The 25,109-nt window shown below is 42.6% G+C and overlaps 1 protein-coding gene across 1 annotated transcript; it reads left to right on the top strand.

Annotated features, from left to right (window-relative positions):
- Positions 1–28: 28 nt before the first annotated feature.
- CHD1L (chromodomain helicase DNA binding protein 1 like) lies at positions 29–25,100 on the top strand. Its single transcript, XM_038151040.1, has 23 exons — positions 29–171; positions 1,777–1,889; positions 2,643–2,749; positions 4,029–4,143; positions 4,494–4,525; positions 6,591–6,672; positions 7,939–8,101; positions 8,489–8,644; positions 9,718–9,810; positions 10,251–10,347; positions 11,674–11,747; positions 12,840–12,950; positions 14,538–14,652; positions 15,080–15,233; positions 16,331–16,496; positions 17,815–17,960; positions 18,336–18,499; positions 19,101–19,309; positions 20,338–20,436; positions 21,180–21,250; positions 21,501–21,615; positions 21,774–21,882; positions 22,595–25,100. Exons 1-23 carry the CDS (start codon positions 75–77, stop codon positions 22,671–22,673), a joined length of 2,667 nt encoding a protein of 888 aa, XP_038006968.1. The 5' UTR covers positions 29–74; the 3' UTR covers positions 22,674–25,100.
- Positions 25,101–25,109: the final 9 nt, after the last annotated feature.

Raw genomic sequence — 25,109 nt, forward strand, 5'->3', positions numbered from 1 at the left:
TGGGGCTGGCCCCGCCCGCAGCCGGCCTCAGGCGGCGGGAACGGGGCGGCAGTACGGGTGACTGACGTCCCGCCATGTCCCGCTTCTTCCAGGCGCTCCGCCGCGCCGGCGGCGCCCGGGCCGGGGGTCCGGGCGTGCAGGAGGCGGACGTGCAGCGGTGGGGGCTGACAGGTCAGCGGGGAGCCCGGGGAAAGGGTCGGCAGGGAGCCTTAGGGGTGTGGGTGCTGTCCGAGATGGCGGGAGGCGGCGGAGGGGCCCCGCGCTGCCTGGCGCTGCCTGGCGCTGCCCAGCTCATAGGATGGCTTGCGTTGGAAGGGGATCGTGAAGATTATCCAGTTCCAACCCCCCTGCCATGGGCAGGGACGCCTCCCTCTAGACCAGGTTGCCCAAAGCCCCATCCGAGTTGGCCTTGGACACCTCGAGGGATGGGACATCCACAACTTCCCTGGGTAACCTGTTCCAGTGGCTCACTATCCTCACAGTAAAGAATTTTTTCCTAATATCTAATCTAAATATATTCTCTTTCAATTTGAACACGTTCCCTCTTGTCCTGTCACTGCAGGCTCCCTTAAATAGTCTTGCCCATCTTTCCTGTAGTTTCCCTTCTGGTACTGAAAGGCCTTCATTTAAGTCACCTGGAAGCCTTCACTTTTCCAGCCTGGACAACCCTACTTCTCTCAGCTGTAGTTGTCTGACCTCTGTGCTAACAGCTCTCAGGTCGGAGATAAATAAAAGTGCAAATAAAGTGGTCAAAGTGAGCTGCAGCTGCTGCAGAGATGGCATTGCTGCTGCGCTCTCCACTCTGCGAGCCTTCCCCGGATGCTGCAGTCCCTGTCCTTGGCTTTGTGGGTAGGTGGGTGTTTGGGTCAGGGCTGAGCTCGGCTTTAACCCCCCCAATGGCTCCGCACAGCCTCAGACAGCTCTGTGCTTCAGGACAACACGATCAAGGGTTGGCCTGTTCAGTGGCCTTGAAATGGGCGTGAGTTAAAGTGCTTTCCACTGCCTGGAGGATGATGTTAAAGGGTAATGCCAGGGCAATCCATCCTGCCCGCACATTTTCCTTAGCTTGGTGAAAGTCCTCAGCTCAGTCCGTGGGCTAATTTGGGTTTGTGTATCCTGCGGGCTGGTGAGTTACTTCATGCACTCAGTGTGCACATTGTCCCAGAGAGGAGAGGGCAGCAATGCCACAATACACAGCACTTGAGTCCAAGCACAAGGAAAGGTCTTGCCAACTCCTAAGTGACTTGTTTTGTATGCATTTTGACATATTGTGCCCCACAATAAGGATTGCAATGGTGGTAGTAGTTGCAGTGGCCCATAGTGGAGGTCTGCCTTAGCTTTAAGTACAGAAAATCTAGAAAACGTCTTGTTGAGAAAGTATTATTATACAATAATAGATTGTGACAAACATTTCTGGTAGCCTAAAGCGTGTCCCTGGCTCTAGTGCTTATATATTTAAAAAAGTGATTCAAGCTGAAAATCAAGCTGTCTTTTAGGAATGCAAAGTACCAGCCTAATTATTAGATCAGGTTCCTTGTACAGTCTGTTGCAATGGCTCGGGGCATTTTTATGTAAGTTTCTGAACATGCTTTAATTTAATTGCTATAACATTGGGTGTTTGCTGTCCAGGAGGACAAACCAGCTTCTGCTGTAGGCTGCTGTGCTTTTCCTGTAAGGCAGATGTTTGGGAAGGCCTGTTCTGGGCAGGAACTATTTCTAGTGTGTGTAGGAGTGCATTGGGTGACTGTAGGTGTAACAAATCACGTCTATTCCCAGGCATTAAACTTCGTCCCTATCAGTTAGAAGGTGTGAACTGGCTGGTGCAATGCTGTGAAGTCCAGCATGGCTGTATCCTGGGTGATGAGATGGGCCTTGGGAAGACTTGTCAGGTGTGTCTTCTTCTTCTGGAAAATAATCTTTGCTTAATTTTTTGATTTTTTAGCCTAGTGTTTCTGCAGAATGAAAATAAAAGGTACCCTAATTATTCCCCCCCCACCCCTTCATGATTCCATACTCAAGTGAGAGCTCATTGTCTCTTTTGTCACTCAAGTCCTGAGTTAAATCCTGTGTAACTCTAAATAGGTTTCAGGGTTTTGTAAAAAGATGAGTGGCCATTTTATCCAAACATCTTAATGCATAATACATAGTGTGCAGAGTTGAAGGCATAATACACAGCCAGTACAGGGAAAATAATGTCCTTTTGATGCACTTGCACCAAGGGGATTTTTGTGTTTGTCAACACATGGATTAAAATTTATGCGTCTAATTTTTTCAGAGGTTTGTTGGATTGGTTTTTTTCAAGTATTTCAGTGGGTTTAAGTTTTGTTGGAAAATGACTGTTTGTGCTTTGGATCAGCTGATTTTATTCCATAGGTCTTAAATTACAAATAGTTTTAGAAAGTGATGCATGGTAGAGACCTGGTTTGTGACTGTGCAAGGAAGGGGCTTCATATATTGAGGTCATGTTTTAGGATCTAAGCCTTTTTGTCTGTATCCCACTTGATATTCTGTTAACTCTGATTTGTGAGAATAAACCTATGGAAACTAGCTGCAAACCTCAACAAGGGGACAGCTTATGTAGGATCAGGCTATCGGGTTGAACCCTTCCCTTGTTATAAAAAAATATTTTCCTTGCCTTTTAGACCATTTCTCTACTTCTTTATTTGACAAAAAAGTTACCCAACAAAGAGAAATTTCTGATCCTTTGTCCTCTGTCAGTTCTGAGCAATTGGAAGGAAGAGCTGGAGAGGTAAGTTTTAACAGTTGTCTGGCTTACTGTATTATTGCTCAGACTTGCAGTTGCAAATTTTGCAAGTTGCAAGATTGCAAAGATTGTTTTCAAATGTGCTCACTTCAACACTTTCTTTTTATCCTTTCAAAGGGATAGAAAGTAAAAAGGGAAGCTGCTACTAAACCAACAAATCAATGCAGACTGTGCAGTTAATGCATAGTCTTTGCAATGCTGTGGTGTACATTAATCCATCCATCCTTTATTATTGGCTGACTTTCAGTCCAAATGCCTCCACTAGCTCCTTGCTTTTTATTGATTTGTAACCCTCCCTGCTCAGCCTCTCTTAGGCAAAATCTGCTGAAGACAGCCAGGAATCTTCATAGTAAAAGATAAGACCCAAGCTGGGGGGCATGCTCACATATGCACACAAAATACATCACACCTGTGCATGCAGTCCATCCTCACTGGGGTGACAGCGATGCTGTGTATCAGGGTGACAGGCTGCTGCGCCTGAAATATGTACATTTGTGGTCTGTAGCCCACAGATTCCTTATAAGAGGAAGGACTAGAAGTTAAAGGTTAGAACAGAAGTCTGTCTTTGTGGTTGTCAGCTGATGCTGTCTCTCAGCGTCTGAAGTCATCCAGGTTACATTCTGAAATGAGCTGGCCTGATTTGGATAGATTTTGGGTTGGAATAGTTGGGAGAAAGTGCATTCCTTCATAGATCAGCAGTGCAGCTTTCCAGAAGGAATATTAGGTAAATACCAGTGGTGGGATTAGATGAGGAGGAATTTTATGGTCTCAACAATTGGAACTGGTTTTATCTGCTTTTTGACTGAAGGAATATAATTTCGAGGCCCTGACTTAGACCTCTTTGCTGCAGATATTTTTGTCTTTATTGTAGTATGTGTCAGGCAAATTTTTTGGCCTCATCTGGTCCAACTGTATTCATTCACCTACTTCTTATGAACTTTTTTCAGTTCAGAATAGCAGTTAGGTCATGAGACTGATTTTCAATCATCTGTCTTGGACTCTTACACGTAAAAGAATGCAGGTTTATTTAGGACTTGCCCAAACCAGAGCCAACAGCAGAAGTGCCACCCTGAGGTGAAAATCATGAAGGAGTGAGATTGAAAAGCTGAGAGCCAGACACATCTCACAGGAGTGTAGGGTATTTGGATAGGAATTCTCATTATCTGTGCAGTGGCTATGTTTGGTAATGAGGTCCAGGGTCATAAACACATGAAAAGACTTAGCTTTGCTCACTGTTTTGGCTCTGTCTTTCTCTTAACAACAGGTTTGCTCCAGGTCTTTCTTTTATAACATATGTAGGAAGCAAGGAAGAGCGACCCAAACTGCAGGAGAATCTGAAAGGGGACTCTCACTTCCATGCACTCCTGACAACATACGAGGTACGTGATGTCTTTGTCACATGAAAGGGGGGCTCAAGTTTTCCTCGCCTTTTTGATTCCTCTGTACCACCCAGTTCATGCCTTGTCAGCCCACAAGTTTTCTCACTTTTACCCTTCTAGTTCTTTTCCCTTGTCTCCCTGGGTGGAGTGTGAGTAAGAGGGTGTGTGGTGTTAAACCATGACATGCTGAAGGTGTCATGTAGCTGTCATTTTTTTCCTCAGGTAGTAAGCGCCTTCATTCCACTCTGTTCCATTTCGCCATAGTTTGCAAGCAGACAGAAAAATGCTCTATTTCTTAACTGATGTATTTACTTAAATCATAAATCACAGTTCATTTTCTTTCATTGCAGATTTGCCTGAAAGATGCAGCGTTTCTAAAGTCGTGAGTCTGGTTTTAGTTTCTTCAAATTTAAGTCTGGATATCTGTCAGCGATTTCTTAAGTGGATATATGTATGTGCAAGATTCTGTGTTGTTTCACAAGAGACAGGGATGTTCTTGGCTTGTGATTAGAACTTTGCCTTTTCCAACTTTCAGTCTTTAGTGTCAGCTAAAATATATGTGAACTTCCCCCAAGTTCACATGGACAGTTTTCTAGCCAGTTAACTCAAAGCAATATGACACATAGTGACTTAGAGCAGTACATTAAGTATCAGTCCAGCAGAGGACTTCCTCAAGAAGTTGCAAAATTCACTGAAACTGACCTGCATTATATAACAGTGATATTGTGCTATCATGTCCTGAAGTTTATTGCCTCCAGTCAGAACTGTGGAGGGCTTGTGAAACATTGCACCTTCTACAAAGACTGATTATTCCTCTGAAATTCAGCCTGTACAAGGTACTGTCATGGTCACGCAGAATTCCACAGGCATCTGCACTTAAGATGGGGAGGAATTTTCCTTTTTTCTTAGCAGTCGTGCCAGTGCCTTGCAGTGGTTTCGTGACAAATGCTGAGGCCAGCTATACATAATGAATGGCTCAGTATCTTTGTAAAAGCTCAGTATCATGTAGAAGCACAAATCCAGTGGCCCCTGCTGGCACAATTTTCTGTCTGTCAGGACTAGTCAGGCCCACAATGGGCACCCTCTTGTCTTTCAGCAAAGCACCTGTCCTTGGTCACTGCTGGAAGTAGCAGACTGTGCTGCACATCATGGTCTAATGAAAGGTAGCCATGACTGTATTGTCCCTACAGTTTCATATCGTGTTCTGCATTGCTGCATATTATTCTATTTATTTTAAAGTGTTGCCCAGGTATGTAGCACCCAGGGAGAGCAAGTAGCCAGCCCTAGTATCACAGAAATGTCAGCTCCAGTGTAATTTTCTACTTCTGAAACTAACAAATAACCTCAAAGCCATGTCACTCTAATTTAGGGTTTTGCCCTTTAGTCTTCCTTCTGGAAAAAAGTGGTTGCTAATCATTTGTACCTTGTTCTGTGTGGGAGCATTTGGAGCACTTTGTAAAGGAGGGTCAGAGGTATCAGATGTCTCCCCACCACTACTCCTTACAAGCAGTGTACACGAATGAGTTGAGCAAGAGCCGTGCTCTACTGGAATAGATGAGGGATCAGACTGCTCTGCACATGAGCTGCAGTGCTGCACAGTGCAGAGTCCTTCAGCAATTCAGCTCCTGAGCTCGTAGAATAAGAGTAACAACACTTGATTGTTCTGGCAATGGAGAACCTCTCTGATATAGCAGAGAGGGAAATCAAGGCAAACAAAAAGGCTTTTTAGGAAGAACATAGGTCACTGTGATTTCAGATGTTGTATTCCACTGGGAAGAGAAGTGTGTGGGTGAGAAAAGATGGAGGTTCATGCTTTCCCTCCCCTGGAAATGACTCTGATGTGGAAGTTGAAACCCTAGTGATAAGGAGGCACAAACACTGAGGGTTGAGAAGATGTGGAGTTTCAATTAAGCCTAGTGGATCTACTGGATCACCAATGATTCTGCAGCCTGCTAGAGGATACTCTGCATAGAGCTGTATGATCACAGAATAAGTTGGATGTTTTGGTAAAACCTTGGGATCACTCTTACATCACTGCCTCATGATCATTGCTGCATTTTTGCACAGGTGCTAGGGCTTAGTTTCATGTCTCTTTTCTCAAAACAATGACCTCCTTGAATGTTCAATGAACTTGTGTTTATATAATTTTCCTGATAGTAACAGGGGTGGAGAGAGAAGCAAGAAATTCAAGTGAATTTTGTTAGTCTTGATTTCAGAAAAAACTCCCCCAGAGTATAACTCAAAACCTCTGTCAGCTCTTCAAAAACAGTACCTGTGAATTCCACCCCACTTTTGGTGCTTGCTTGTTGTTCATGTGGTGGGACCCCACCTCACGTTGAGCCAAGCAGAGCTACCACTTACTTTTGTCTTTTTGTACTTACAAGAATGAATTGTCAGCCCGTAACTGAAGATGCTTTTTTTTTTTTTTTTTTTTTTTGCTTGTTCAGCTTTAACTGGGCTGCCTTGGTTGTAGATGAAGCTCACAGACTGAAAAATCAAAATTCTCTGCTTTACAAGACACTTTCTGAGGTAAAGGAACTCATCTATCTTCTAGTGTCTTAAGACTTTTTTTCCCTTTTCAGATTCTTTGCTCCCAAAGCATTAAGCTCTGAATCATGACTTGTTTCCATCAGAGCTGGTGAAAAGATTCCCATATTTAGTGGCAGACAGAGAGATAAAGGCCTTGTTGGCTTTGCATGGCAGTGGGCAGTATTTGGAGCTTCCCTCTCATTCTGCTTCATATTTGGGCTTGCCATGTTGGAGCAGTTCGAAAGACTTAAAAAAGTAAAATACCCAGACCTGGTGCTGAACCACAGCTGTGCTACTGCAGAAGTAGGTGTCTGGCTGACCGAAGCAACAAGAGGCCATCTCCAGCTCTGGCAGGGTGAAGGAGCCCTTGCCTAGCTCATGAGACCTCAGGTCTTGACCTACTGACTTCCACTGTCCCTTTTAATGGAGCCCCCCTTGTTTACAGAAATTAGGAGAATTACTCCAGCTCCCAAAGCACCCGGCCAGAGTAGCCCAAATGCCTGAGTGAAGGCTGCGCTTCTTTTCATGGCAGTGAAACATCGGCATTTGGTGTGTGCTGGCATCAGCAACAATGTACTACATCGCACCTTGGAAAATAGGGCGTTTTATTGAATTCCTGAAAGTCTTACATATTCTGAACATATTGTCCATGATGTCTATAATTCAGGAGCTTTGGTTATAATCACAAAAAAATAGATGTGATTCACCTCATCTCTCCTCCTAACCTATTTTCTATTACCAAACTTCAGAGAAATTTGTATCTTTCCAAAGGTAAACATATTTCTCAAGTCTCTTTATGGTGATTACTGTGAGCAACATGGACCTGGTAATTTTCCTGTGTTTGTCAGAGTTACTCAGCAAACAGAAATGGAACTTAGTCTGAAGCAGTTTCATTTCACTGTCCTATTCCAACTGCGTTTTCCAGTTAATCCCTCCTTATCTAACATCTAGTGTGCAGTATTAGACTGTAGACTGCATAGACCTGAGCATTTTAATGGAGTCAGTTTTCTGCTTTGTTCTTATTTGGCTTACACTGAATTCCTTGCACTGGTGCCAGCCTAGTCAGTTTGGAGCTGTTTGACTGTCACACCATGCCTCGTGTTTGGATGGTTTTGGCAAATCAGCAGCATAGTGCGAGCAGTTCTGTGCTGCCACTCATCTTCTAAGTTAAGCCTAAGAGTGGTGTAGGTGGACTTGTATATGAATTAACTTTTCATTACAGATACTTTTTCCTAATAATTTTGTTTTATTGCTGGTTTTTTTCAGTTCTCAGTAGGCTTCAGCCTGCTACTCACAGGCACTCCAGTCCAGAACAGCCTCCAGGAACTGTACTCCTTACTCAGCCTTATTGAACCTGACATCTTTCCCCAGGAACAAGTGAAAGAGTTTGTTGAGTATTACCAAGTTATTGAAAAGGAGAGTGAGCCAGGTCAGTAATAAGCAACATTGTACTTCAGTCAAAACCAGGTTTTATCCTGACTAGGAAACAACCATGTTGTGTCCTCTTTATTTGCTTTGTTTTAATGGTGACAAGCTTTAAAACAAAGCCGCAAAAACGAATGATTATTTTTAAGGCAAGAGCTTTCTTAATGTAGCTCCCAAGTGTTGCAGGTATGCAACTATATTTTGGTTTCTTTGTCTGTAAAACATGGCTTGAATGATTTCACCAATAGATGTGAGATTCCTTTTACATTTATTTTGAAAGTGTACTTCTGAAGGTATTGTATAAATTCCTTACCTTTAACAGAGTATTCTCCTCCGGTTTTGTCAGTTATGGGTTTTGGTTTTTTTTAAATTTCTCCTTGCCTCTGCAAAGCCAAAGAATTGCACAGTCTTCTGCAGCCATTTCTGCTTCGGAGAGTCAAATCTGAGGTGGCTGCAGAGCTGCCAAAGAAGGTGGAAGTGGTTCTGTATCATGGAATGTCAGCTCTGCAGAAGAAGTACTACAAGGCCATTTTGACAAAAGATCTAGGTAACTGCATTTTGAAGTCTATAAATTATTTTTAAAAGCAAAACTAATTCCTGTTGTACATGCATGCTCTGTTGTAAAGAAGCAGAAGTTCCTTTGGTCTGCAGAGTATGTACAGAATAAATATGCCAAATTTGGGTTGCTTAATTTCTGGTTTTAGGTTGTGGCAAAGTAAGAGACATATGTATTGATCTATTGCATATGTATTGATCTATAGGTATTGCAAGCTAGGAAGAGTCAGATTGAGGATCTGTTTTGGGCAGCCTCAAAGTAATTAAAGTAATTAAAAATACTTATCACAAGGTAAGCCTGCTTAGTCAAACAAAAGGGTGGTACAAGAAACTTTGGATCTATGGTTCTCTAAAAATTTTCTAATAGTAGCACAGATGCCATAAAGCAAATTTCAATCTACTGGATGCAGATAGGAGTTTTTTGGGAAACTGCAGGATTATGTAGACAGTGCAACCACTACTATCATATGGTTTGTGAGTGCTTATTTGTTGTAGGGAAATTGAAACTGGAGAGTTGCAGATGCTTTGTTCTTCTAGGGCTTTCTAGCACTTTGCATGAGCATCACCCGGAAATCTGAAACTTCATCTTCTACTCTAGTCAGCATATGTGCATGCTTTTTTTTTTTTGTTCCTCACAAAAATGCAACAAGGAGATCTTGTTGCCCAGGAGATCTTGACTGTGCTGTATATATTTTATTTTTTGAAAATGCAAATTAACTGCACTAAATTTCTTTCACTTATTTTGATGATTTCACTCAGAAAAATTACAGTGACCTTTTCCAGGGAGTCCAGAAAGTTCAGTGAGTCTGACAAGGCAAAGTAGTGCTTATCAGGGTCTACTTTCTAAAAGCTTGTCTAAAAAGTGTGAGGGAAATTTTTTTTGACCCATGAAAACAGATGTTAGTCTTGAGATAGGAAATTCAAATCCAGATGTGATTCACAGAGAGAAATACTCCAGTGCTGAAGCACTTCAGAGCAGTGCTTAGTACCAAGACATTCCCAGTCACAGCCATTAATGGAGCATGGGCTTCCCTGCTCTGTTTTTTGATCTGCTCTTTGTTCTAGATGCATTTGAAAATGAAACGGGAAGGAAGGTTACACTCCAGAATGTCTTAATTCAGCTTCGGAAGTGTGTTGCCCATCCATACCTCTTCAATGGTAGGAAAGCACTGTTCTCTTTTGGAACAGAAAAAATAACTTTCTTGATTTATACAGTGGTTTTCTATTATTAGTGTAATGCTTAGAAGAAGCAAGTAATAAGCACTTTTGTACTTGCATCAGTAGCAGCTGTGAGTTTGTGACCAGTTCCAACACATGACAGTTCATCAATAATGACAAATAAAGCAGGAGACTCTGTGAAGTCTTGAGTTTCTGACTGTAGCTTTCTATTTCTGTCTTCTGTCATCTAAACAAAGAAATCACAATGCTTTGTGAACTACTGAGGGTGTTGTTTGGAGACAGAGAAGGACCATCACTTCTCAAGCAAGCATCGTGTGGCTCTGCTCAGCAAAAGCAACAGTGCAGACACACTGAGGTTTACCACAGATTTGTTATTTCTGTGGTATTAACTCTGCTTTTGAAACTCCTTTCTGTTCCAGGTGTTGAGCCAGAACCCTTTGAGATTGGAGACCATATTGTTGAAGCCAGTGGCAAGATGTGTTTGTTGGATAAACTACTTTCATTCTTGTATGCTGGGTATGTCATGTGGGGATGGGGTTGACATAGGGAGAAAAAGTAAACTGGGAAAGCAAATTACATTATTTAGCCATAGGCTGAGCAGTTATTCTTCACAATACGAGCACTGACTTATTTATTCCACGTTACTCACTACCTGAAAGAAGTAAAACAAGCTGTATTGGAGATGGTAGAGGAACCATGAAGATTACTGCACACTGCTATGTCTGGCCAAAGCATCTTGTATTCAGCTGGGAGCAGGTGTGCTAACAGTATTGCCATTGTTGTTATATTATGGACACAGATTTTCAGGTGCATTTTCACCAGCATTTCTCAAAACACTTGACTAACTCTCTCACATGCTCTCATATTTGCCATATTTGAGAATCTGGGACAATAACCACGTGACTTGGTATTCAGCATATCTGCTTTGATTGTGAGTTTCCTGAGAGTGGTTTCTGATGCCTCAGTTGAGTTCCTTTGTGCTAGCATATCTGTGTTAGCCTGGGAGGCACAATCCATGGCAAATGGGAAAAAGAAAAACCCAAGGATAAACTGAAACTTCAGAAGTTTTGGGATTGATGTTCACAACCCCTTATGTTGTGCTCTGGTGAGTTCAGAATGTGGAATCCAAAGACCAAAGGACAGAGCTTCAACAGCCCTTGTGAAGTTCTGATGTGAGTTTGTTGTCTTTGTCCTGCTGTGTAGCACCTTGTGAGTGGCTACCTCACCACTGAATGTGTTTGCTGCAGGACCAGCCCTGTGCAAATTCTGGACTTGAAAATGTCTGTGTTCTGCTCTAGGGTGAAGTCTGATTTAAATAGAGCACTGTCTGAGGCCTAGGGCTGGGAGGGAGGAGAGTTGATTTCTTAACACACCTTTGTAGGTAGAGCTTGATCTTTGAAGGTTATTTGCTGGAGAAGGAAATGCTCTGCTGTTATGAAGATGCTGATATTACATTTTCCCAGAATTTCAGATGCATTGTAGTCTGTGATTTGAGAGCAGTCACGTGGTGAAGAAGACCTCATCATGCTAGGCTGAAGCTGGGGGTGATTTTAGACAAGCTCCTCGCCAGCCTGTCCAGCCAGCAGCAGAGCTGTGCCAGAGCCCTGTTACTTCTCTGACTCCACACCCTGGACAGGACAAATGATAATGGCAGATAAAGCTTAACTGATGGTATTTAGCTGTGGAGCTGAAAATGTGGTGAGGGAACTGGCTGTGATTCTGGGAGGCCTTGCTGTGTAACAGGGACTGATAATGACTGCTTAAGCTATTGTGACCCCCAGCAGGCTCTGAGATGCTGTCACAGTATGCTGAGGATCACAGGATTTCATGTTCTTCTTGCAGAGGCCACCGAGTGTTGCTCTTTTCTCAGATGACTCAACTGCTTGATATCCTGCAGGACTACATGGACTATAGAGGTATGTTATGCACACTTTGATAGGAGATGGCTTATCCTAATGATCTTTGCCAGATATTGTTCCTGTGATTTTGGTTGATCTGCCTGGGATGGGGAAAGAAATGTGATGAAGATTTATTGGTTCTTAGTAGATAGGGACCATATTCCTGCAGCAGCTCTGTGAGTTGAAGTGTCTTGAGTTCAGCTCTTTGCTGTTACCAGCTTCCTGAAATGAGCTGGCAGTTAAGTCTTCTTCAAAGTAGCTTTTGTGCCTTGATGAAATGGAGCTAGCAAATGGCAGGGTAGCAATGTTTCATTATATACCTGTGTTCAGTTGTGTACCTGTGTCCTGAAGTAATTGCAGTAAAGGCAATAGGCTTGCTCTTGATTCACTTTGTCCAGCACAAAACACAAAATGAGCTATAGTTATACCAGGAAATTAATTTTTGATTAAAACAGTTGTTGACAGTGGGGCCCCAACATGTCTGAGGGCAGGTTGGATCAGACCATTTTTGGCAAGGTTAGCAATGTGTTCTTGGGACGTTTTCTTTTGTTTCAATCCACGTGGCTCCATGCCTACTTAGGATTTCCCATGAAAGAGGCTTTTGTTTGGTGTTTATGGTTTTGGACGACTAATAATGTAGAATAAAGCCAAATGTAGTGCCATATCCCATACTGCATGCTCACAGCAAAGCACACTGAGGGCTGTGGGAGTTTGGATAAGGAGGATCTGATGGTTCTTGGCCTGCTTTGTGAGGCCAACAGCCAGCACAGCATAGTCTGAAATGGGACTGTGTGCTAATCTTCTTTTACTTGGGTTCTGAATTTTCCTGTTGTGTTTCCAAGCAGTAAATGAAAAGCTAAGAGTCTCTGCTTCAGACTCAGCTGAATTACTCTTTACCAACAATCAATCTTGAAGTCAAGGGTCATTACCTCAGTTTATACAAAGTTTAACTGGGAAAAAATGAAGGAATTGAAGGCAATTAAATGAGAACCAAGTCAGGAGGATTTGGCACAAAGAGATTCAGGACAGCAATGAGACAATAGAGAATGAGGTAAGAGGGTAAGAACAAAGGCAAAGTTTCAGAAACATTCATGCTGTTTGTTTGGAAAGGCTACAGCTATGAGCGGCTGGATGGCTCTGTTAGGGGTGAGGAGAGACACCTTGCCATCAAGAACTTTGGTCAACAGCCCATCTTTATCTTCCTGCTGAGCACCAGAGCAGGTAAGTAAGGAGAGACAAACAAACGATCTTGCTTCTGCACTCTTATTTTATTCCCTCTGGCAAGGTTTCAGGGAATTCTGAATCCTACAGAGCCTGCTTGTGTGGGGGATTTTTGAGGGAGACAGGACATATCCTGAACTTGGGTCTCTCATCTAGGACATCTGGTTTCTGTGCTTTCCTTTTGGCAGCTGATGCCAAGATCCTTTTATATTGCAGGCTCTTGAGTTTATTTTATTCCAAGTTCCATAATGCCTGTCTCTGTGCCAGTTTGAGCTTAAGGAATCTCACTACCATTTTATTTCTGCAAGCATCAGACTTTAGGCAGGAACAGACTTCCTTTAAGTAAGCTGGTGGAATTGCTTCTCAAGTTTGCTGAACACGGACATGCTATTTAGCTGGCAGACAGACTGAAACAAGAGTCTTTTACTGTCCCAAGGCTGCAGAGAACTCCATGGGACTGCCATCTGTGCTGCTTCCCCTTTTCACACCCTGGGCAGATCTGTGTCTTCTACACAGTTTCAAACCTCCCAGTCTCTCTGTTCAAACAAGCACAGAGCTAGGCTTCTGCTTGTCTCCAGAGGAGGAATCCACACTGCTTGGTCTCAAACATCAAACTGGATCCAGGTCTTCCTTTGAGCTTCTGGTTAGACTTGTCTTTATGAGGTTGTGCCACAGTGCACAGAGGAGACCACACAGCATTAGTGAAGGGGAGACCCTAATGCTGGATGTGTGTCAGGAGCGTGTGTGTCTGTCACCACGGTGCCTGAGCTCTCCCTCCCATGCCAGCCAGACTTAGGGTTGTTTTTTACTGCACATTGCTATGTCTGGCCAAAGCATCTTGAATTCAGCTGGGAGCAGGTGTGCTAACAGTATTGCCATTGTTGTTATATTATGGACACAGATTTTCAGAAGCATGACTCTCTCCACTTGCAGGGATATTCTGATTACAGTGAAGGTGTCTTGTCATGAGCTGGGGGAAATGTAAGGCAGCAGACGGTTCCCTCTTTAACTACACAATGTGGTCACAGTAGAGGTATTTTAAAATGTAAAGTTAACTGGGTTTTTTTTTTTAATCTTTTTATTTCATGAGAGCCCAAGTTCTCACCTCAAAACCTTTAAGTCTCATAAATGCCTGGTCTCTGGTTATTGTATAGTTTGGTTTGGTGTTTTCCACTGTTTCGTGGTGTATTTACAGCTGGTTCTGTGCTGCAGCCAAGTCATGACTTGGGGCTTTAGGGAAGTCAGTCCCTGCAGGGATATCTGCCTGCCAGCACAAGAATTATGTCTATGTTCATCAGTCTTGACAATCAGTCCCTTTTGCATTGGTTCACTCACACCCTATGTTTTTTTATTACATTGCATTGTACAGCTTCTTTTTTGGACTGTTGCAGAAACCTGGAAGCTGGAAATGGAAGGTTCACTCACATCTGTCTAGATCCTTATGAGAGTTAGATTTGGGTTTGAGAGATGGATTGGATTAGATACAGTTGATCAGATCTGACAGAACTTTGCACAGCATAAATTCTCCAGCTTCTCCTTTATTTTATGTTGGTGATATATTTTATGACCTCCTTCTTTTGTTTGTAGGTGGAGTTGGCATGAATCTGACAGCAGCAGATACAGTTATTTTTACTGATAGTGATTTTAACCCACAAAACGACTTGCAAGCAATAGCAAGAGCTCACCGGATTGGGCAGCACAGGTGAGAAATGTCACTACTTGTGGTTTGGTTGCTGACTCTCTCGGCCTCTCAGTATTACTTTCCCCTTCCATAGGCAGTGGAAGGTTAAAGTATGAGGACAGATTGAAGATCAAAGGGCAGCAGAGAGGATTTTGTGTCTTCATTTTCCAATTGCAGCCTCATACAATCTTGTCCTTGTCATGTATCCAGGGTGGGAACGTTGTAAATTTGGAGTAGGAGATGGAGGGTGGAGGTTTGCCTGCACTTTTGCAGTGAGCATTTGTCCTGTGTCAAGCAGAATTGTATCAGCATCACATTTCTGCTGATTATTCTTGCTCATTTTGTTCTTGCCTTCTTTACCTACCAAAGGAGTGGGTGAGTGGATAGCAAATACCTTAGTGCACCTCAAAACAAAGTAAGTAAAAAGAATTTTCTTAAACTTTCCAAGGCCTGTAAAAATTATCCGTTTGATTGGGCGAGATACAGTTGAAGAAATAATCTACCGAAGAGCTGCCTCGAAGCTCCGGCTGACCAATGCCATTGTTGAAGGGGGGCAGTTTGCTCTGGGAGCACCCAGGCCGCAGGGAACAGCAGAGTTACAGGTAAACCAGGGTTGTATCCTCAATTTGACTCCAGCAACCACCTCTAGAAATGTCCCAGAATGTTTCTGTGTTTACGTTGGATTTGAACCTCTGCAAACAGTTGTGCATTGACGTGACAACTTTTGTATGTAGGAACCAAAACAACACCCCGGGTCCAGAAGCATCTGATGTTTGAAGACAGTTATTGCAATTTTGAAGTGTGTTCACTGTGGAAGAAGAGTGTGTTGTCTTGGAGAAGAGGGGAAGACAGAACCTTTCTTTGTCTTACTTGTTTTTTAATTATAATTAGTGGAAATTATAAAAAGTGGAAGCTGGACTCATTGTTTCTCAAACTGATCTATCTCTGGTGCTTTTTTCTCACAAACAGAGCTGATAAGAAGTCAGGTGATAACCTAGTCAGCTTTTGGTTGTTAGTCTGAAACTCGGTCAACCTTCTTTTGGCCTCTTGGCAAACACAGTGTCTCAGGAGTCAGGGCATGATTTATAATTCTGACCTGAAAGCTGAGGTTTGTGTAGAGAACTTGGCTTCAAAACATCAAGCGAAGTGACATTTAAGGGAACATATCCCCTGTGTGCAGCCAAACCTAGGAGAGGTTTGGATTTAGTGTATCCTTTCCCCCTCTGCCTGACCTCCCTGTCCCATTTGTATGTATCTCAGCAATTAAAGTTTCTGTGGGAGAAGTGGAACTGAGCCCATAGGAAATTCCATGCTGTTATTTTTCTCCCCCTGGATTTTTATGGTATTTAGGCTTTTGTTTTCAACGGGTTGAGGGCAGAAGCAAGCCTGGCCTTTCTGCCTATGAAGAAAGCTGCTTGAATGCAGTCAGTACAGTGCTATTTTGTCATTTAGCCCTGAAGAAAAACGACTGTTCAAGTCTGGATGAGTTATGATTATGGGAGATATGTTGTTGGGGCTTGTCCTGTCAGGTGTTGGGAGAATGGGGCATGTTAAAAAATAAGTATTTTGACAGGCAGCCTTAAATCTTAGGTTCCACCACTCATACATCCTTTGCATTTAGCCTAAGAAGCTTGAGACACTGGGATTGACATGGAATTAGAGGATAATAATACTGAACTTCCCCTTCTCTTTGTTAAAGCTGAGTGAAATCTTGAAATTTGGCCTGGATAAATTGCTCTCCTCTGAGGGAAGTACTGTACAGGATGTGGAGCTGGAAAACATCCTTGGAGAGACAAAAGGAGGGCAGTGGATAATGGACACTGTGCTACCACAAAAGGAAGAGAATGAAGAGGAAAATACAGAGAGTAAGTTAAGAATCTAAATGGCTGTGTCACTTGAGTGCTGGTAAAGAAGGCTTCCCAGGCAGGGGTGGCATTTTTCAGGCAATAAGTAGAAAAGCAGAATTGTAATTAAGTTACTTGAATTTTGTTTGTGGCCTATCCACAAATTTTACTTCTGAGTCTTTATGAGTTTTTTTGTTCTTTTTTTCTGTCCTTATTTGCCTGTTTGTAAGATAATGTTAACAATACTTAACCAGTTTTGGTGGCTGAGAGTGGAATTCCTTTTTTCATATTTTAATACCTCAGATGGAAATTCCTGAGAAATGGGGAAATATGAACATTGAAGCTACTGCTTTTCCCACAGAGAACCATCAACATAGATCTACAGTTTTAGAGATGTTATAGTAAGTTAAGGAAAGGCTGTGTAGCAGGTGTTTAATTTTTTATCTCCCAATAAAGGATTATTGGCTATGAAAATCCAAAAGGTGAGGTAAGAAATGCAGAGTGATGGTGTCTATAGATCTGAAACAAAACTACTCTGTCTTCAAAACTCTACTTTCCAGCCGAAATGTCACCCAGTTGTGGTTAGTTTTTCATAGCCCCGTACTACCTGAAAATAAATTCTAAGGATACTCCCCTCCTCCAGTGCTTTCTTTCCCAGAGAAAGACTGAATTTTTGTCTGGGTACACAGTAGCACTTAAATATAGATTTGTGACTGAAGCTGAAATGTGGCTCTGCAGGACAGTTATTGTCCATCCAGCAGCAGTTGCCAGCAATGAGTAATTATTTGCTGAGAGTTAGCAAAGAGTGGTATTTTCTGGTGGTGACTTCAAAGAGGGGCAGTGGTACCACACTGTGTAATAAGTATAGGGAAAATAGCTCACGTGGTGATCAGCAACCCTGGGCTGCCAGAGTTCTGTGCTTTCATTTCATTTGGGAAGTCAAAAGCAAAGATTTGCTTTCCCTTTTCAAGAGCTGCCTGTAACTATATAGCAGAGCTCAACAAATTCTCCCCTGGCAGAGATGGAACGACCAAAGAGAACAGTGATGGAACCACAATTTAAAATAATTAATTAAATGAAATAGGAAGAAAGCTTCCTTGCCAGTCTAAACATGTTAAATTATCTTAAATTAAAAGCTTTTGCAGAGAAGCAAATCTTGATTCTCCTGTTTCTACATGATACTGTACTCTGGTCATACCAAAAAGTTGTGAGAGTGAAGATCTTTCTCTGCTGAGGGTAGAACAATGTCACAGAACAGCCAGATTTTTTGATCTCGCTGTACATTTTGGGTGTTAGTAGGTTGCAGTTCCTTTTCACACTTTTTAATTATTTTTTAAAGATCACATGTACGTGTATGAAGGCAAAGATTATTCAAAAGAACCCAGCAGAGAAGACCAAAAAGCATTTGATCAGCTTTTGGATCTTCAGAAAGCATTGATTGAAGAGACCAGTAAGGAAGGGAGAGCTCTCCGGAACAAAGCAAATGTAAGGCAGATGTCACAAGGAACATGATGCTCTTTCATTTCTTTCATGCTTGTGGAAAATGAAACTTTGCAGTTTTCTCTCTTTACCTACAGCTTGCAGAAGTCATGTTAAAAGATTTGGATGTCAGTGTACTAAAGCTGGCTCTGGAATCAGGGCTTGACAATTCAGCAGTTCTGGTAACAGATCTGATATATGCTGTAGAGGGCACTTCTATAAACTCAGGTCACAAAACCACATATTATGTGACAATTGAATTCTGATGATTAAGACTTCTGGACAAGTAAACAAATGGGAAAGGAATGTAGGTTAAGGAGGGCATCAGGCATGGCTTTAAGATGAGCAGTTTGCTTTTGTGATACCTCTTTCTTTCTCCAGGCCCTTCTCACAGGCCTTAGGGAACAGTCGGCCAGGAGGAAGCACTTGCTGAGTGAAGAGGAGCTGGAGGCTCGGAGGAAGAAGCGCCAAGAAGCAGCAGCAAAGAGAGCAAGGCTCATGGAGGAAAAGAAGGCAGCAAAAGCAGAGGCAGAGCGCAAGAAAAAGTATGGTTTGTATTGCATCTACTAGTTGTAAAATGGTGTCTGTTGCACTGTACTCTTGGAATGCGTCTGATTGATGGAAGTAATATGCTCAAATTGCATAACGTAGGGATATGAAGGTGGAAAAATGGCTTGAGTCCCTAGCAAGGGTTCTTTCCTCCTGAATACCCTGCCTGTCTTTAGATCGTAGAGGATGTCCTGAAGAAGAGCCCCATGTCTGACTGTACAGTCAATGAGTGTTTAGGAGAAGCTTTCTGAATGTCACAGTTGGCCCCTACAAATTGGTCTGACATCTGTGACTCTCTGGCACGTCTTAACTTTCTCCTTCTTGTTTCCCAGGTGTTCTTCCTTTTCACCACTCCAAGTAGCTCCTTGCCCTTTGCTATGTGCTCACTTTTTCCATGCCGGCAATTGGCTTACTACATTAACACGTGGCTCTTAATATTATAAATAAGAACTTTGGTAACCATTGTTCTGGCCTAAAATGGGAAGGGACTAAAGGGAATGCAGGTCTAGGTCTCCTGTGTTTCACTGCAATGATTTAAACCAAGCTGTGTGCTCCCACCTTTGATTTTCATTGAACATCCTCTTCTCTTGGTTTCAGGATGGCCTGGTGGGAGGCCAATCATTACACATCTACCTGCCTTCCTTCAGAGGAAAGTGGCTCCGAGGAAGAGTTTGGGGAGGATGAGTTGGGGCAGAATGTGGATTTAGATTACAAAGATGGAGACCAGAACTATATTAAATACGTCATGGGAGATGTAACCCACCCCCAAGCAGGAGAGGAAGATGCCATCATTGTCCATTGCCTAGGTGGGACTTGTGAACAACAGGGGTATTGTTGGGTGGGGTGAACAAAGGAGCTGAATTGTCCCTAATGGTTCCATAGTTTCTAATTCTAAAATAATTTGGATTTGAGTCTGACTTAGTCTCAAGTGGTATAGAGGCAATGCAGCCTCTACTCCAGCCTGTATAACCCACATAAGTACTAGCAAGGTGTGCAAGGGTCTTTGCATGCTTGCTCTGGATTTATGGGGTAAACTTCTTCAAAGGGGCCTGCAGGGCTTGAAATTTTATACCTGTGGCTAAATTATGACAGTTCCTGAGAGCCTTTTGTTTATCCTGTGTAAGCTGTAGGAATCAAGCTGAGATACTGAAATTCATCATCTTTTTCTGGTCAGCAGAGAGAGACAGACACTTCCAGAGGCTGAGGTCAGAGTTTCTTGGTGGTTGTCTCTCAACACTGACAGTACAGAGGCTCTAGGCTAGATCCCAAGTTAAGGCCCTCTTTTAAGGCATTAAAGACATTAAAAGGAGTTCCTCCTGAAGCAGTGTTGGAGTTGCTGTCTGTTCAGGGCTACAGCAAAACATCAACATCTGCTTTGGCCTATGTTACACTGTGCATGAAAGCTCATGTTTGAAGTGCAAATGCCAAATAGAAGTGAAAGACTGCAAATATCAAACACCTGGTGTGGGAAGCCCAAGGCACCATTGCGGGGACATACTACATGCATGCTCTGTGTATATATGTATGTATATAAGGATACTGTCAGGTTTATATGCTCAGTGCTATGGTTAGTGCTTGTTTCAGCATTCTTGGGGAATAGTAAGGAATTTTTCTGCAAACTTTTTCAGGGAACTGTGATAAGTTTGTTTTTCTCCTGGGCTGAAGTTTATCCTTTGGGATAGTCCCTTGACTAGTGGTTGACTTAAATTTGTATGTAGTTCCCATATCTGGTTTTGATAATCATTCATTGCCTGTGTACAGAGCAGGTGCCTTTCCTGCAGGGGTGGTCTCAACCTCACTGCTGAAAGGAGTCTAACTTGTTATTTCATTCTAGATGACTCCGGCCGCTGGGGAAGGGGTGGTTTATTCACTGCTCTAGAGGCTCGCTCTGATCAGCCAAGGAAAATCTATGAGATGGCAGGAAAGATGAAAGGTAAGAGATTAAAATATGACCTGAGGCCAAGATACTTGAAAGAGGTAAAACCTCAAGGACACTGCAGGAATGAAGTGCCTGGATACCTTGATACTCATGTGTTTTACTCCTTTGCTGGATATGTGCATCCCTAGCTCTGAAAGTAGTACTTCAGCAGGTGCTTTGACATGGCTTATTTGGAGTGTGAGAATTCTGTGTAGGGGTTGATCATTCCAATCCATATTGCAAGCCATAAAAAAGGGGAAAAACTCCAAACTTGTACATTATTCACAGAGTGTTTTTCACTAAATAAGACAGAGCACTGCATCCTCTGTCAAAAGTGCTTTCAAGAAGGATGAAACCCACCTCAGGCACCATTCAGATGAGCCTTTGCTTCCCTCCAAGCACTAATCTTTTCCTGAGCATATATTAACAGTTTTGAGATACCTGCACCTGGTTAGGAATTAACATCTTGCTATAAGATGGACCTGTTGATCTTTCTAATTTCCTGCAAGATTCTTTCTTCTCATTTCAGTTTCTCTCCATTTGTCTTTAATTGGGATGTGTGTGTGTGATTGTGTGGCTCAGGGGAAAATGTTTGTCTTGCTTCCCTGGGCAAAGGATCTAACTGCTGAAACCATCATGAGGAGATACAGTCTCAGAGAATAATACAGAATGTGACAGTGAAATCACTGCTTCATTGACTGCTTGTTTCCTCTTCAGGACTGATTTTTTATTGTTGTCCTGTTCTTTTTTCTGGACAGACCTGGAGTTAGGAGGAACCCTGCTATTCCCTATTGATGATAAAAAATCCAGGAAAAAAGGACAAGATTTGGTGAGAATGAGAAGCTCTTTCCTGTTTTGCTCTATCCATATGTTTTTGAAGCTGTGTGAAATGAACCTTATGTCTTTTTCACAATAATGGCACTGATTACTGAACATGGCTAAGTTGCAGTTAAATATTAGACATAATGAGTTATTTTCTTCATTTATTAAAGGTAAAAGTTAGTAATGCAGTTTTCCAGCACTGTCACTGTGTCTCTCATATATAGATTGTATTTCAATTTAATGTGTTTTCTCCTTAGCTGGCCTTGATTGTAGCTCAGCACCGAGATCGGTCCAACAACTTGTCTGGCATTAAGCTGTCAGCTTTGGAAAAGGGCCTGAAGAAGATTTATTTAGCAGCCAAGAAAAGGAATGGTAAGTGTCTGTGCAGTGGAACAGCGAATCCGCACCTAAAGATGATGACCAGTTTCCATCTTCTACCGTTTTTTTCTTAAGTGAAGTGAGATCTCCATTGCAGATAGGCTGCTCAGAAGTATTTCTTCTGTTCTTTATTGTCTCTGTTCCCTCCTCAGCAACAGTGCATCTTCCACGGATTGGGTATGCTACAAAAGGCTTCAACTGGTATGGCACCGAGCGGCTCATCCGAAAGCATCTGGCAGCTCGGGGTGTGCCCACTCTTATGTATCCTTTTGGAGTGTGTCTCATTCTGTTCACCATCTACTACTGAAATGATCCTGTAAATATCTTTGCAAAGATATCTTTTGTAAATGCAAAGCAAGGAAGTAAGGCAAGGCACAGATGCCACAGTCCAGCTAAAAAAAACTGGTTTCTTTCACTTTGCTGTCAGTATCCAGTATTTCTGACAGCATCCAGGTACTCAAAGACTTAGCATTTTGGGTGATAATGACAGATGAGTGTGATTCAGCGTGCCTGTCAGGATTTGTTAGAACCAGGTGCTAGTCTTCTGTTGACAGCATGGACTTACCTGTATATGCCGCATCTGTGGGGGGACATGACTGGAATTTCAGATTAATGGAAGTGACTCAGAAAGCAGCAAAAGTGAGAATATAAAAAAACATTACAGTGTTCCAAACAGGTGATAGCCTGCTTCCTTGGCTGAACATGATGAAAGTTGGTGTGTTAGGACAGGCTTAGGAAGGCTTTCACCTTCCAGTAAAGGAAGCAGGTTTACAAGGAGGCTCTGTTTTGTCACTTCTCTTGGAAGACATACATTTGCTATACTGACACTGTCAGTAATTCCGTGAAACCGAAAACCTGAAACAAAGACAAAAGCATTCAGAGTGCTCTGGCTCTCTTCCTTGGTAAATCTGTTAGTGGACATGTTGTCTGGTACTTGTTGACACTTGACAGCATTTCCTTGACATTCTATTAGATACTACTTCTCTAGGAATAAAGGTTCTTCCTCTGCTTCACAGCCATATTCATCTTCAACAACAGTCTCAAAGCCATGAAGATGAAGTAATTTCACCAAGAACATGCACAAAAAGTGACCATCACTCAGGCAGTCCATGTGCAGAAACACGGGTTGCACAGCCATTATTCACACCTGTACCTCTCTGCTGTGACTGGCCCAAACTTTTGCATGTTGTCAGTGGCTCTGGAGTGGAATGAGACTCTCTCTGGCTTCAGAGTCCAAAGAGGAAGGATCTTGGCTCAATCCCAGATCTCTTTCGGAGATGGAAAATTAAACTTTTAACTGACGGCCCATTGTTATCCCTTACATTAAGTTATTGTTAGGGCTTGGAATACAGTATTGTTTAGCTGTATTTTCCTGCCCCCTCACTCCCTCTCAAATTTCATACCTTATCTCACTATACCTCTTTTCAATCAGCTTTTTAGTGATTACCTGGCATTCAGTCTACATGTCCTCATATAGCTCAGTAGAAAGGAACCTGTCAACTGTACGATAACCACACAGGATAAATTGTTTATACTCTTCTCATTTCTCAGAAATCTATTTGACTTGCATTTGTTCAAATAAAAAATTTAGGTGCCTAATCATGTGGTTATAGTATAGCAAAATGCTGACCAGTATCCTTGGTGAAGGTGTGCAAGGCTGCCAAAATTTGAGACTGACTATAAAATGATACCTTTCCTTCTCCCACAACTCTTATTTCATTACACAGCTTTTTATAGCAGCTGTAGGGCAAAACCGGTTCCTTACTGCTGTCTAAAAAACTGTGTGAAAAGTTCCATGATCCTTTGATTCGCTTTATAGGGCAGAGTTTTTGATGTTGGCTTTGCTCTACTGCAAGAGAACTTTCCTGTTTTTCACACTGTTGACACTATTATTAGCCAACATATTTTTAGGGTGTTTTTGTACAACCAGGCAATTAGTAGCTCTCCTAATAAGTGCTGTGACCAGGGAGACTGTGAGGTGCCAAACTTAATTGAATCTGAAGTTCATCTTCCAATAGGAAATCACCCCACAAGCAGTGGAAAGTATGTCCCTAAATATCTCATTGCCAACATACCTCTCACTGGCTGTGTTTACACTGCCCCTGTAGCACCATCTGCTTATTTAATAATTCCAGGCCTGCCATGGCTCATCATGCTGACGGGTGTGCTCCACACGAGGAGAAGCCCTCCTGAGCTGGATACTGTCCTTCATTCTTGGCTGTACCAAACAAGCCCATGGGATTCGTTACCTCCTTTGACCCTGCTGGAGCTGAGGGCAGCCAGTGCTGCACAGCACCTCTGTGGGTAAGACCTTTCTTGTAGCTGTTCCCATGAACAGCCTCCTCTGCATTTGGCAAAGCGCCTGCAGGATCAGAGTATGACTGTGAGGGCTTCGAGAGGTGAGAGGTGGTGAGTGGATGTACCTTGTTTTCCACAGTCTTTCAAACTGGCCCTCTTCCAGCAGGCCGGCTGGTGGCACTGTTAATCAGCTGCAGCAGCTCACAGTGGTTCTTCAGCCTGGAAAAAACACTCCCTCTTTCCCAGAATTAAAACACCAATTACGCTTTTTTCTTTGGCAGCTTGACTGAACGCATAATTTCAGTCTGCAGGCTCAAGGCTCTGTACCTCCACCTCTTCTTTTTCCTGCATGTTTATTGCCCTTTGTTAAAAGCTTTAGTTCCCAGGTATTCCAGTGCATGCAGTCTTGTTCCTCAGCTTCATGCACACCTAAGGGTTCTCTGGCCACCAGTTGCACATGAACAGAGGATTTGTCTGAGTCCCCCAGAACAGACTGAAATGGTGTATGTGCCCCCACTATGGCCAGTCATTCCTTTTTGAGGACTCTTGCCTTCCTTTGTCTCAGCCTGTGTTCTGTGCCCCCACCCTGCTATGATTGACTAGAGTTACAAGAGAGAGGAGGGCTGAGTGTTAATGCCCCTTACCCCTTAAGGTATACAGGGAGCTGAGGGGTACCTGTAACATAGAGGAAAAGGCATGGTATGTAACAGATTCTAGCCTTCTGACTCAGGGGCAAGTAAAAAAAATCAGGTTCTTGTCCTCTCTTGTCCTTTTCAACTGTACAGATGAAATCTACCTTATTTTGTTCCCTTTAAATATACTTAGGAAATGCTTCTGGAGTGTGGGGACTTTGTTGTGGGGTTTTTGCTTTCTTTTTTTTTTTTTTTTTAACAATGTTCTTTAGTAGTCTTTAAATCTGCTGACCCCAAAGAAAAGCTCTACCTCTGTCTGCTTTGAAATGGAAGTGAGATTTCAACTGAATCCGAAATTGGGCAGAATCTGAGCAAAGTGAAGTCTTTCTAGTGTTGCTACCCACCACCTTTTCTCTTTATTTGAGCAGAAATCATGTATTTCAGATAATTAATTCCATAAAGGGCTCAGCAGCTTTTATACAAGTTGCTATACAAAATAAATGTGTCATGCTGTTTCTTCAGCTGTGCAGTACTATGCATTTTCCCTTTCTAAATAGC

This window comes from Motacilla alba, chromosome 1, assembly GCF_015832195.1.
Source record: "Motacilla alba alba isolate MOTALB_02 chromosome 1, Motacilla_alba_V1.0_pri, whole genome shotgun sequence".
NCBI lineage: Eukaryota > Metazoa > Chordata > Aves > Passeriformes > Motacillidae > Motacilla > Motacilla alba.